Source organism: Chlorocebus sabaeus, chromosome X (genome assembly GCF_047675955.1).
Source record: "Chlorocebus sabaeus isolate Y175 chromosome X, mChlSab1.0.hap1, whole genome shotgun sequence".
Classification (NCBI taxonomy): domain Eukaryota; kingdom Metazoa; phylum Chordata; class Mammalia; order Primates; family Cercopithecidae; genus Chlorocebus; species Chlorocebus sabaeus.
The window spans coordinates 79,670,106-79,683,901 of NC_132933.1; the positions used below are offsets into that span (position 1 = coordinate 79,670,106).

General features: G+C 43.2%; 1 protein-coding gene across 1 annotated transcript; it reads left to right on the forward strand.

Annotated features, from left to right (window-relative positions):
- Positions 1 to 8,185: 8,185 nt before the first annotated feature.
- On the forward strand, positions 8,186 to 11,543 carry PABPC1L2B (poly(A) binding protein cytoplasmic 1 like 2B). Its single transcript, XM_073013191.1, has one exon. It carries the CDS (start codon positions 8,873 to 8,875, stop codon positions 9,473 to 9,475), a length of 603 nt encoding a protein of 200 aa, XP_072869292.1. The 5' UTR covers positions 8,186 to 8,872; the 3' UTR covers positions 9,476 to 11,543.
- Positions 11,544 to 13,796: the final 2,253 nt, after the last annotated feature.

Here is a 13,796-nt window from a genome sequence, read left to right on the forward strand (position 1 = left end):
TTTATTATAAACAATTCTATTTATAATAATATCACAAAAAAAATACTTACCAATATATTTAGCAAAATAAGTGCCAAACCTATGATCTGATAACTACAAAACATTGTTGAAAGACATTAAAGAAGATAAATGGAAGAACATTACATGTTAATAGATTGGCAGACTTAAGATGTTAAGATGCCACTACCCTCCAAATTCATCTGCAGATTAAAATTCCACTACATTTCTTGTATATAGGAAAACAGCTGACGTTTTTCATATTAACCTTGTATATATATTTTTAATTGTTATTGAGTCAAAGTTTCACTCTGCTGCCCAGGCTGGAGTACAGTGGCGTGATCTCAGCTCACGGCAACCTCCGTCTCCCAGGTTCAAGCGATTCTCCTGCCTCAGCCTCCCGGGTAGTTGGGATTACAGGTGCAGGCCACTGTACCCGGCTGATTTTTTGTATTTTTAGTAGAGACAGGGTTTCACCATATTGGCCAGGTTGGACTTGAACTGCTGACTTCAGGTAATCTGCCCGCCTCGGCCTCCCAAAGTGCTAGGGTTACAGGTGTGAGCCACAATGCCTGGCCATTAACCTTGTATTCTTAAACCTTGTTATAACCATTTATTAGTTCCAGGAGGTATTTTTTGTTGACTCTTTTGGATTCTTTTTTACATAGATCTTGTCATTTGTGAACAAAGACAATTGCATTTATTCCTTCTCAATATATATACTTATATTTTTATTGTCTTATATAATTATCTAAGACTTCCAGTAAAATGTAGAAAGCAGTGGTGAGAGGGGACATTCTTAACCTTGTTTCTGCTATTAGAAGGCTAGCTTCAAATTTCCAACCATTGAGTATAATGTTAGCTGTATTTTATTGAAGATATTATTTACCAAGATGAGGAAGTTATCCTCTATGTCTTGATTATTTGGGGTTTTGCTAATGAATGAGAGCTGGATTTTGTCAAACACTTTTTCCTCATCTGCTGATATAGTCATTTTTCTTCTTTAGCCGGTTGAAGTGATGGGTTACATTAATTGATTTTATTTTAAAAAATTAAGTAACTGATGTTATAATCAAATATATATATGTAATGAACAATATGAAATTTTGATATATGTATAGATTGGGGAAGTAAATCAAACAAATTAAAATATTCATTACTTCACATATATTTTGTGATGAAAATATTTAAAATCTACTTTCCCCAATTTTTAAGTACACAATACATTGTTACTAAATATAGTTTCTGTGTCATACAAAAGATCTCTTGCACTTAGTCCTCCTGTCTGCATTAATTAATTTTTGATTTTTTTTTAAATTTAACTTTCATCAGGATTAACCGCCCTCTAGTGGCCCACCTTAAAGTGTGAAGAAATGTGGCCCTTGTGGCCAACATTATTAGAGATTCATTAAAAGGTAAAAGGCTTGTGTTGCTTTTCAAAGCCCAAATAATTCAATTAAGGTTTCAGAAGTGGATGTCAATGAGCAGCAGTCTGTTTGGAAAACAGGATATAGAAAGATGGAGGAGAGGCTAAGGGAAGGGGAGGGGTGCTAATATCCTTATTTTATGGGAAACTGACGAAGGTGTATGCTAGAAACTGAGAGTTAAGCATATCACTTAAAGTTACTAGAGTCACCAACAGAAGAACTAAAGATCAAAAGATATAAAAATTGCCAGAAAGAAAGAGAGGGCAGATTGAAGATAGTGTGAGTGAGTTAAATCCTCCTCTGTGGTAGAGGATGGTCACTTGATGATGTCTGAAGTTGGTGAATTATTGAATTAGCAGATTAGGCATTTTCTTTAGATATAAGGAGGTAATGGTCAGAACACTGCAAACAGAAATTGTTAAAGTGGTCTACTCTGGGAAGCACAGTTGGAGAGCAGGAAATGATGGGACCTTGAATCTTTGCTTTTTATCATAAGTTCTTTTGTACTTTCTGATCATCCCTATTATATTTACCATGCATATATATATATATGTGTGTGTGTGTGTGTGTGTATATATATATATATTTAAATTAAGAACAATTATTTGGAGACAGTTCTAAAAAGATGATCTGTATGGGAGGAAGTTCCAAAGTTAATCACCTTGATATTAGCAAGATTTTACCACGTCGAAGGAGATTTCATTTTACATCTATTAAACAAAGTGAAAACCTAAAATTGATCAGCAGCTCACGATACTGGAGATCAGCCAACTCACGCTTCAGTAATCCATGAATGCATCCCATCACAATGGTGAATATTGGTAATATTGTTCCAGAGACATCATGGAGACATCAAAGTGTGTTCGGTAGCCTGTAGCAAACAAGCTGAAGGAGTATATTACCTTTCAGTAAATTACCTCTCAAATGGCCCCCAAGATGTTGCTCAAAAGGATGAATAGCAGTTGACAGAAAATTCTCTCCCATCTCAATATCCCATTTTTGTTGAGATCATGTTATTAAATCTTCTGGGTGGTTTCCTTGAGTACAGAAAATGCCATGCTTTCATGTGTTAATTAACGTGCAAGACCCTGGGCCTCCAGAAAATAAGTAAGTGGATCATAAAAAGGTCCTGTGGTTGGGACTAGCACGGAAAAGCTCAATAAGAGTGTGAGCTAAGCGAGTTCAGGCCAGAGAACCCAGAGGATCAGACTCCCTCTGTACTGACACTTTGCTCCTGGTTAGAGAGAAAATTTCAGGCTGCCTGGAGCACCAGAAAGACAAGACATTGGACCTTCAAAAACCAGCTGAACAAGCACATCCCCAGGACAGAGGGCAATGAGATTAATAAGGAGTCTCTTGTATTGGGCATTGAATGCATGTCAGGCACTGTGAAAAACATTTACCATACATTATCACTTGTTATCCTTATAAATATCCCTTTCTACAGATGAGGACTCCAAAGCTAAGATGGAAAAACAGGGGGTAAAGTACCTTGACCAAAGTAAGCACAACTATTAAGTCACGGCCTGGGGTGTATCTGTAGGTGTATTGTTATAAAATCAGTTCTGTGAATTGCCTAAAATCATAACAAAGAAGGGCATGAGTTAAAGCTTTAAGCGTGTGTTAGAAGGTGAATTGGTTCTCAGAGAGAAAAATATCTGGAATGCTGTGTAAAAACCATCAGTCAATACAGCCCTTTGGCTCGGTTTCTAAGCAGAGCTGGGGCAAAACTACTTGTTACAAAGGGAATTTGTAAGATGCTTAATTAAGGTTTCTGAAATTCAAACTCTGAGCACACACAGAGGCTCAAGAGTGGTTAAGTGTTTTGCTCTGAAATTCAGCCTACCAGCCAGTCTGGCTCCAAGGCCCATCTCCTTTTGTTTGCACCAAAATGATGAAAACAAACCTGCTTTTCTCGCCTGGTAGTAGCACATTCTGGAAATCCCCTTAAATCTGCTTATATAGATATAACTCATACTTGTTAATGGTTGTATAATAATCCTCAGAATGGCTGCACTGCCAATGTATCAGTCATTCCTCAACTGATGCATACTTGCTCTGTGCCCTAACTTGCCCGATATGAATGTTTCTGTGATAAACACACTTGTACATATTTCATCATGTCCTGGGGTTCTTATTTCTCCAGGACTCACTACCATTCCATCCCTGCCCCATATACAAATCTGTCTCCGTCAACTCTTCACTTTATAAGGACCAAAAGGACCGTTTGCTAAATTTGTTGTATTGACTCAGGACAACTTAGTAATCATTGTTGTCATTTATTAAACAACAGGGGCATATGCAAAAGCTTTCCAATTCTCCCTAAATAACAGCCTAAGGCTGATGGTTTTTTTGGCCTGTATCTCATAATAATTTTTATTTAGAGGAATTTGGTAGTGGTGGGGTTGGGGTGGGAGGTGGCGTGTGGACGGTGAGAATTGACAGAAACAATTTCCCTACACCAAAATACAGGTGTTTTCATTCTCTATGCCCCTAAACACCCTCCCTGCAGCTATGCAACAAGCAATTCATGGGAAGCGGCTTCCTTACATAGACCCCTGTTTTTGGTGTTTTGATTTACTTTTGTGTGTAGAGTTGATCTGTCCCTCTTCCCATTGGTGTCCTCCCCCCCACCCACCCCCAGTCCTCTTCCTTCTTCCTTCTTTTCTTCTCTTCTCCTCTGCTCTCTGAACTGCATTCCCGCTCCTTCTGATTTCTCCCTCCAGAAAGGAAAAGGGAGATGGGCCACATGAAATAGCAGAGCAGTGCCTACCCCACTCTTTGAAGTTCTCTGCATCTGAACCTCTCTCTCTTTTGAAAGCTCCACTGAGAAATTATCAGCAGGCGAAGTCCAAACCCAAGCACACAAAGTTGTTGTTGTCCCATTTTAAACCAACTCCCATGCATGTACAGCTAGGAGCATTGAGAGCAGAGTCTCAATGAGGACATTGAGGCTGGTGATGAAAAGCCTTGGCGAGAAGTTTAGACACGTTTGGACATGCAAGGCCTTAGAGAGGAGTCCTGTTCACTGTCCAGTCCTTCTGAATCTCCTTTGCTGGCTTGTGTTCCCCACCCAACTTCTAAATGTCAGATTATCTCAGGGAGTAGCCCTGTACCTTCTTCTCCTGGCTATACTCTCTCTGGGTGATCCTATTCAGTTTTGTGACTTTAAACCCTAACTGTGTCCTGTTGTCTCAACAATTCTGTTTCTCCAGCCTCTATGGATGACAAGCAGACTTCAGTAACTAAACCTGTGCAAATAGGAGTTCTTGACACACACACCCATCTATCTTTCTGCCTTCTCCAAATCTACCATGCCCACTCTCTGTCTTTCCTATGACCGTACATAGACCTCTGATGAGGATGTCCAAGAAAACACTCTTGTAGTAATCGTTCATTTCTTAAGTTTGTTCCCTGGTTGCCTCTAATCCACTCGCAAGTGCTGTCTCTTCCACTTCCAAAACATCATGTGAATCCATGCACTAGTCTCCACATTGAGGCTTCCAGTCTGGGACAAGCCCCTGCTGTCTCTGGACTGGACTACTGCAAGAGCCTCCTAACTGGTCTCCCTGCTTTCCTTTGTGCCCTGCCCACTTGTGATATTGCCCACACAGAAGGGCTAGAGAGAAACCACTCAATAAGCATTAGATTATGCTACTACCTGCTTCAATCCTCTCTCTGGCTCTCCTGAGCCCTCTGAAGAAGAACCAGACTCTTCATCATGGCACCACCCACCACTGCACCTTCCTCCCTTTCTTTCCTCTATCCCCTCTCACACTGGGCTCCATGCAACATTGGCACCCTTTCTGCCCCCACTCCCACCCCCAGCACCCTCTCTTTTCTGCCACGGGGCCAGGGGAATTGCTGTTCCCTCTGCTGGGCAGGTTTCCCCCTTGGTTCCTTGAAAGACTGGCGGCTTATCATTGTCCTCAGAAAGGCCTTCCCTGAGCTTCGTGTCTCCCGTTTTGCCACTTTTCTGGGGTTCTAGGCAATATGTACCAAATCACCTTGTTTATATGCCCGAGAGCATTCACAGCAACCTTTAACTGTTTTCATATTCCCTCATCTGTCCATTGTCTGTCTCCCCACTAGAAAATGAGCTCCCTGAGTGCAGGGACAGTCTGGCTGGCAGAATACTCGGTACATAGAAGACCCTCCAGGAATATTTCTTGAATCACTGAATAAATAAAATCAGCAGCACTTCCTCCCACAGGAAAGGAAACTTCCCCTCCCTCTGTTGAGGCTCCACAGGGTTCTTTATTTTTGCCCCTGTCACAGTGTGTAGTGGTCAGAACACATTCCATTTGCAGGTGGCAGAAACTGACCACAAAGTAACTTTAAAAATAAAAAACAAAAAGGAGGTGGAAACTCGACTCCATGGAAGCCCCTGAGAAAGGACTTGGGGAGCAGTCCCAGATGTGTCCTTGTCTCTTTGGTAGCCCTGTTGCTGTTGCTAGAGCTTCAGGATCCTAGGAATTGTTTTCAGGTTTGGGGATTTGCTAGCCATAGCATGACTTCCCTGAACTTCCTTCTCCTGCTGTTTCACCGATTTCTGTTGGCTCTGTGTACTGGAAGCCAACACCAGAGAAGGAGATCTTGTTGAGTCCTGGTCCTCGACTTGGTCTTCCTTGTCATTTCTGTTTCCTAACAATGGGCCGAGAAGCTCTTCTCATCCTCGCCACATCCCCTACCCCTCTGCGAGCATGGCTTCCCCCTTGGCCTCTGCCTTCTCAGGTCCCTCTTGGACACCAACCTGGAAATGGTGAGGCACAGCTTCATCTGTTCCCTGCCTGCAAGCAACCTAGACCCCCAGGAGATGGCTCTTAACAGCAGTGACAGTGATCACCTTGGTCAGGCATGCGCTGTACAGCAGGCTTTTCCTAGGTCTCTGTCCCTTGCCTTTGCTGGCTCTAGCCCTGCCTACAGGCAGAGAGCTGGACTTTGCAAGCTGGAGAGGTACATGTCTGTGTATCTGCTTCTCAGCCACCTTGGGATGCTTTCCAGCCAGCGATGAAGAGTTCTCACTGCCTCGCACCCCACAGTGACTCAGTCACTTCCTCAGGTTCACGGTTGTTCTATCATGTATGACGGCCAAGATCCAGCCATCACTGCAACCACAGAACACAGCTTTACTTACCCAAACATGGCAGAGGAGGAGAGGATGAGAGAATATGTGCCAGGCAGGTGAAATTCCATGGCCACCATAGTCCAATCACATAGCACTTACAGTCCTCTGCTGACACTTCTGTTTTCTGTGGGGGCAGGCTGAGCTTTAGCAGAGTGCAGGCATCCTGAGGGAAGGCACTATGGTTTTCTCTTTTTAAATATCTGGCCCCACTGGCTCACGGTAAATGTGAGACCCCTATTTATGGAATGAAAAGGGACAGAGGGAAGGATTGTTCAGACTCTTTTTGAATTGGTCACATCTGACTTTCTTCCTTGTGTTCTGTCAGCCCTGTCTTGGTTTTGTACGTGCGTGTACGTGTAAATGTGCACTTATACATGCACATTGATGTTTAATTTGTACTCATTCTAAAGTTCTGATCATACTGCTTCCCTCCTTGAACATGCTGAGTGGTCCCTGTGACCTTGGGTATACAGTCGAAGCACCTTAGCTTGACTCTCAGGGTCCCACACCTTCCAGCCCTGTCTGCTACCATGTACTCTTGGAGACCATGAGCTCTGGCCCTGCCAGATTATTAGGCATGGCCAGAATGCCTTCCTTCCTGCCTTGACATGGTGGACTGCTCCCCATGTTTCAGAGCCCACCTCGGGGTTTCTGCCTTTGGTGCAGCCTCACTTAATTGCTACCAAGAAGAGTTAGGGGTTGGTTCTCCTCTCTGGAGGAAGTGGGACTGTAGCTTCTGTTACACTCAGCTCTCATGGTGGCTCCCTTGTCTATACGCCCAGCATCTGGCTCTGTGTGGCCTCTCTGCTCTCACCACACACACACTGCTCACCTCTTCTCACCCTGCTCTACACCTCCAACACATCGACACTCCCTGCTCACTTAACATATTGTGGGCCCCTTAGCCCCCAGTACCAAGTACCTGATAAGCTTTCCATAAATATTAGCTGGTGATCTGGGACCAGGCACTTCATTCTAGAGAGAGAGCTCAGGTTTTGTTTTGGTTTATCTTTTGAACCTGAATATGTACTTCTTGGTCCAGGTTGGGAACCTCAGCGCCTTGAGAGCAGAGCCAAGAATAAACAAGTGCCTGGCTCTGGACCAGGCCCTGTTCCCAGCCCTGGGTTTGGCTTTCCTCACCTTATCATTGAGGACAGTACTAGAGACAGGGTGCTCTTGATTCCCCCACTTCCAGACTGCATGTCCCGAGGCCTTGAGTGTATCCTCAAGGCCACCCCAGCCTCTCCTGCAAGGTACTTGATTTAATCATTTAAACGTTCCATTATGTGGAGAGAGGGGATACCAATAACGCTCCCTTCCGAATCGAACCCTTATCCCTTCGGTCTACAGCGCAGCCCTTTCCCTGGCGCCCTTTTCATAAATATCCAGGCGACCTGAGTGGCTGAGCACTCCCGCCCCTGCTCCCGACCCCGCTCCCGCCCCTGCTCCCTCTCCTGCCGGCGTCCTCTCCCACCGCTCGCGGCCCCGCGGCCCCGCGGCCCCCGCAGCCCCGCAGCCCCGCAGCAGCCACAGGGGGAACCAAAGAGACAGAAGCCTTCCCAGCTGCCCGGACGACAGACGCCAACACCCCCCGCCCCCCACCACACGCCGCCCGCCCGCCCGCCCGCGCCCCGCACCCTGCGCGCTAGCCCACGACCGAGCGGCGGCGGCAACAGCAGCTGGCTGCAGGCTGCTGCGACTCGCACCGGCGCGCTCCTGGCAACACCTGCCATCCCAGGTGACTTGAACTCGCCAGTTCGGATCCCCTGCGCCAGCTCCCGCTTGCGCATCGGGTCTGGGTTCCGGCACCCACCGGCCCTCCTGCCCTCCCCCGCCTCTCCGTCCCCCAGCTCGCGGGAAGGGAGGTCGCGGCAGCGGCCCGGCGGCAGCGGCGACCGTGGCGACAGCAGCGACAGTGGCGGCGGCGGTGGCGGCAGCGGCTGCGGCGGCGGCGGAGGCTGCGGCGGCGACCGTGGCAGAGGCCGTGGCGGAGGCCTCCGTGGCGGAGGCGGAAGCAGAGGTGGAGGCTGAGGTGGAGGCCGAGGCCTCAATAGAGGAGGCAGCATCCGAGGCCACCCTGGGGGAGGCGGAGGCCGCCCGGGCGGCAACGGCGGTGGCGGTGGCGGAGGGCAGCGCGGCCGAAGCCGCCGCCGCAGCGGAGGCTGCAGGGACCCCCTTGGGGGAGGCGGATGCGGATGCGGATGCGGATGCGGCTGCGAATGAGGGGGTGGCGGCCGCTGTGGCGTCTGCGGCGGCCGCCGCCGATGCAGATGCGGATGCTGAGACCCGCGGGGGCTGTGAGGGGAACCCAGATTTTCCGATGGCCTCCCTGTACGTGGGCGACCTGCACCCTGAGGTGACCGAGGCAATGCTGTACGAGAAATTCAGTCCAGCTGGGCCCATCCTCTCCATCCGCATCTGCAGGGACAAGATCACCCGCCGCTCATTGGGCTACGCATATGTCAACTACCAGCAACCGGTGGACGCCAAGCGGGCCCTGGAGACCCTGAACTTTGATGTCATAAAGGGCAGGCCAGTGCGCATCATGTGGTCCCAGAGGGACCCGTCGCTCCGCAAGAGCGGGGTGGGCAACGTCTTCATCAAGAACCTGGGCAAGACCATCGACAACAAGGCGCTGTACAACATCTTCTCGGCGTTCGGCAACATCCTTTCCTGCAAAGTGGCCTGTGACGAAAAGGGGCCCAAGGGCTACGGGTTCGTGCACTTCCAAAAGCAGGAATCCGCGGAGCGGGCCATCGACGTGATGAATGGCATGTTCCTGAACTACCGCAAAATTTTCGTCGGGAGATTCAAGTCGCATAAAGAACGAGAGGCCGAAAGGGGAGCCTGGGCCAGGCAGTCCACTAGTGCTGACGTCAAGGATTTCGAGGAAGACACCGACGAGGAGGCCACCTTGCGATGAAGACATCCCAGGAGCTAGCCAGCCAGCAGAGCCAAACCTTGGTTCAAACCCGGTTTACAACCCCCCACCCCCAGCCCTCCCCCGCCAACCCACCAGCAGTGTATTTATTGTGTTGGGAGTGCAGGTCTCTCTCTCTCTCCCTCTCTCTTTCCCCCCCCCCCCTTCCTATTTTCTCTCTCCACCTCTCCTCTCCTTCCCTTCCTCTCCCCCGCCCACCCCTACCAAGGGCGTTGTGAATAATCTTACTAATCTGTGCCATTTGTAGGTTAAAGGCTGCCTCTCCTCCCTGTGGTTTGGTTTAAAAAGCATTTTCATTCTCTCTTTGTTTACTGCACAGGTGATACCATTTCATGGTAGAAACATCAGAAAGGAGAAGGATGTTAGATGAGGGAAGAAACAAGAGAGTAATTGCTCCCCTGGTCCTACTCCCCAGAGAGAACCACTTTTACCTTTTTGGTGTGCTGCTTTTCCAGGCTCTCTTCTCTCCCTCTCTCTCCTTTGCTCACCCCCACCCCGCCTTCCCTTTTAACACACTGTTATAGAATGGTTCATGTATGTGGTGTTTCTTAACCTGCTTTTTCAGCAACTAAAACCAAACAAAAATCAACCCATTGAACTTCTTTCCATGTTATCAACAGGCTTATGAAACGTCATCTTCAGTGCCTGCAGAGTGCTCCAGTGTATCCGTGGACCTTAACATTTCTGTAATCATTCCCACATTGTTGGACATTCAAGTGGTGCCTAGTTCTTTCCCTGTGTTTAAGACCAACATTGCGTGCTCTGTGCTTTGATGAGTGAATCCTTCCTTGTCAAGCCAAATCTTTGCCAGCATCCCGGTGGGGTGGTCTCCTTAACTGTGGACTTGCAAGATCCACATAGAGACATTTTAAAGACTTTTCCTGTGTGTTGCCAAAAGGCCCCCTTCATAAGCATTGTACCGATTTGCACTCGTGCCGGCCAGCGCAGCTAGTAAAGAGTATGCCCGTTTCCCCTGCATAGTCTCTTGGTCACCGTAATTGATGGTATGTGTGTGTGCATATGTGCGTGTGTGCCTGTGTGTGTGCGTGCGTGTGTGTGTCTATGTGTGTGTCTTGGCCAGCTTGTCGGGCTGCAAAGGGTATTTCGCTGTCTTCGGTGGTTCTGCTGCAATCCAACACTGTTTAATACCCCCTTCCCCTGTGCCCACTTCCTGTCCTTTTCCCTTTTGTCAGAAAAGTAATTCAGCGTCATTGCAGGAAAAAAAAAATAATCACGAAGCAGACAAGTTAACAGAGAAAAATTAATGTCACCCGTAATCGTTTCTGATGATTACTTATACATTTCTGAAACATTTTCATCTGTATCTGCCCCGTATTTTTATGTGATATATATGTGAAATTATTGTATATACTGTTACAATATCTGCTTTTTCACACATAAATATATATTATAGACATAGATTTATAGATATTCTTGAACTTTCATGTCATTAAATATTCTTCTAAAATAGTTTTCATGGATGTTTAGTGCTCTAATGTGTGATTGGGCTGGATAGAGTGATAGATATATGTACATATTAGATATAGATATAGGGATATATTTGTTTTAAGTAATTGTTGGACATCTGGGTTGTTTCATCTTGTTTTCTTACACAAGCCAAAGCTGCCAACAGGATCACAGTGCACAAACATTACATTCATGTTTATTTCCTGAACAAACATTCATAGTATAATTGAAGGATGAAAAGATTGGGAGGCTTAAAATCTTTTTTTTTTCCTTCTTTAGTAAGTGACCATTTATAAAGATAGTACCAATTTACCCTCATAAACTACGCAGATATTGTGAGTGTACCTGGATACCTGTACAGTTTTTGAGACTTGATATTAAATTACTTATAATTTGAGATTTTTTGTTTCTATTTGTTTTAAACATTCATCTTTATGCAGACAATACATTATCAACTAAAAGCATTTTTTAAAATATTCTAAAGAAAAAATTGAAAGTCATTCTTGATTCTACCACTTGACGAAAATAGAAAAAACTTTTGAAGCATTTGAGACATACATGAAAATAACTAGTACCTCCAAAAATGTAATATAGGATGTATGTTTCATTATGGTATATTTTCAGCGTAAGAAATTTTACTTACCATCTTTCCAAATTCTTTAATAGTCTCCTATAATTTTATTTTTACTTAGTGTTTCATTTTACAGATGAACTATAATTTCCAAAATCCTGCCCCTCGATATATTTTTTTAAATGGCTATGGCTTTTCCGTAACACATTTGGAGCTGAATGTTTGCTGACATCAAGAAATATTTAATTGCCTTATATACCTTGCTCTCTGCTGCCAAATGCTTCTTCCACAAAGTTTATGCCCTCCAACAGTGTAAAAGAATGCATATTTCCTTTACCATCTCCTTAAGTTAGTCTTTTTTTAAGTTATGGGAAATTATTTAGGCTTGTAGTTTTAAAAAATTATTTCATTTTACAAGTGCGTTACTTTGAAAAGACACACATATTATATATGCACAATAGCCACTTTAAAGAGATTATGCCTTTACAGGCTTTGCCTTTTGTAAATTTTAAAACCATTATAAAATCATACTGAATATATTCTATACTAAATGTATATTCTGTGTTCATAGTGAAAGTATTCTGTCAAAATTTTTATTTAAGTATATTGTAAATACATCTAAAAGATCCTTTGCTACTAAATATTCTCCTGCAACTCACTGCCATTGTATAAGTGGATCAGAATTGTTTTTTTAAGTGTTTCTTCACGTTGGGCTTTAAAAAGTAGTTTCTAAATTTTTCCCAGAAACATGAATCTGTGGTAAATAATTCTGCAGCAGCATTCTTGTATTATTTACTTAAGATAAATACTGAAAAGGGGTGTTGAAAACTAGAAACCTTTTAATATTCTTTAACTATATTATCAAGCCTGAATACACCAATTTATATTTCCACTAGTACTTTCGAGAATGTCCATTTCCTGCACAAGTATCTCTTTGGATATTTTAAACTTTGGGTTTTTTTTTTTTTTTTTTTTCCAATATAATGCTATGAGGACCATATCTCACTTTTTGTTTTTCTTTTTAATTTTTTAAAAAGTTTTGTTTTGTTATTCAAATAATGAAACTTCACTTTTAAAAGAAATCAAATAACATTCATAGGAAAAATAAAAATCAATAATCATTCTCCTATCCATATATAATAATTGCCAACCTTTTGATCTATGCCATGGATCTATTTCAATAGATTTCACCTTCATCTCTCCTCCAATTTTGATAGATTTGGGTGTTTGTTGTTTCTGGTGTTTCCTCATTGAAACCAAAGCTGCTAAGAATATTCTGATGCTGAAATCATTGCTTTCATTCAGTATTGTTTCCTGAACAAACATTCTTACAAACAAATATGGAGTACCCCATTGCTGCTATATAGTACATATGATTTTAATTTTTACACTTTTTCAATTAAATAGATAATAAAGTTTTATTACAAAATATTAGCAATTTCTGGCTATAAGAAAAAGAATTTAAAACTACCTATAACCCTATCTTTAGTGTTGCTTTTAATGTTTTGGTCAGTAGCTTTCTAGGATTATATTATATACGTACACACATATATATATATATACACATATATATATATACACACACATATATATATACACATATATATATATACCTATATATATATACACGGAGAGAGAGACAGCATTGTACAATATGTACATATTGTTACATATTATGATTTACATATATATATATACACACAATACCAAATCATGCTTTACATCTTTACATTTTTCTGGAATCTTTGTTTAGTAATAAACCTCATATATTTTCATGTTTTTTTAATATCATTTAAAATGGTCTTTGAATATTTATTGTGTATATGAATTTGCTCATTTTTTTCATTCCTACATTGTTGGAAATTTTATTTGTCCTCAATTATCCTTTAATTTCAGACCACTATGTTGACTGTCTTTTACCTAAATTTACAATTATATCCATAATCATTTCCATAACAGATACTTCTAGCATTAAAAACAAAATTATAGATCATTTTTAAGAACTTATACTTCATGGTCAAATTCCCACTTATAAAGTTGTGTCAACTTACACGGTTACTCTGTTATTTCCATTCTAAAAGGGCACCCAGTTCTCTGCAAAAGGCTCTAAACTAGGTATTATAATTATTTCAATTTTGCTGTGTTTTCAGTGGATAAATATGTAATTTATATTTTAAAATTTGATTTGTAATAACATTTTTTTCTTTCATTTCTGTTTTCTGGGCAAACAAATCCTAGAATCATAATGTATAGTTGAACAGAATG

Bases quoted from the DNA above. Each gene is read 5' to 3' on its own strand.
- PABPC1L2B (XM_073013191.1), top strand. From the start codon at position 8,873: ATGGCCTCCCTGTACGTGGGCGACCTGCACCCTGAGGTGACCGAGGCA.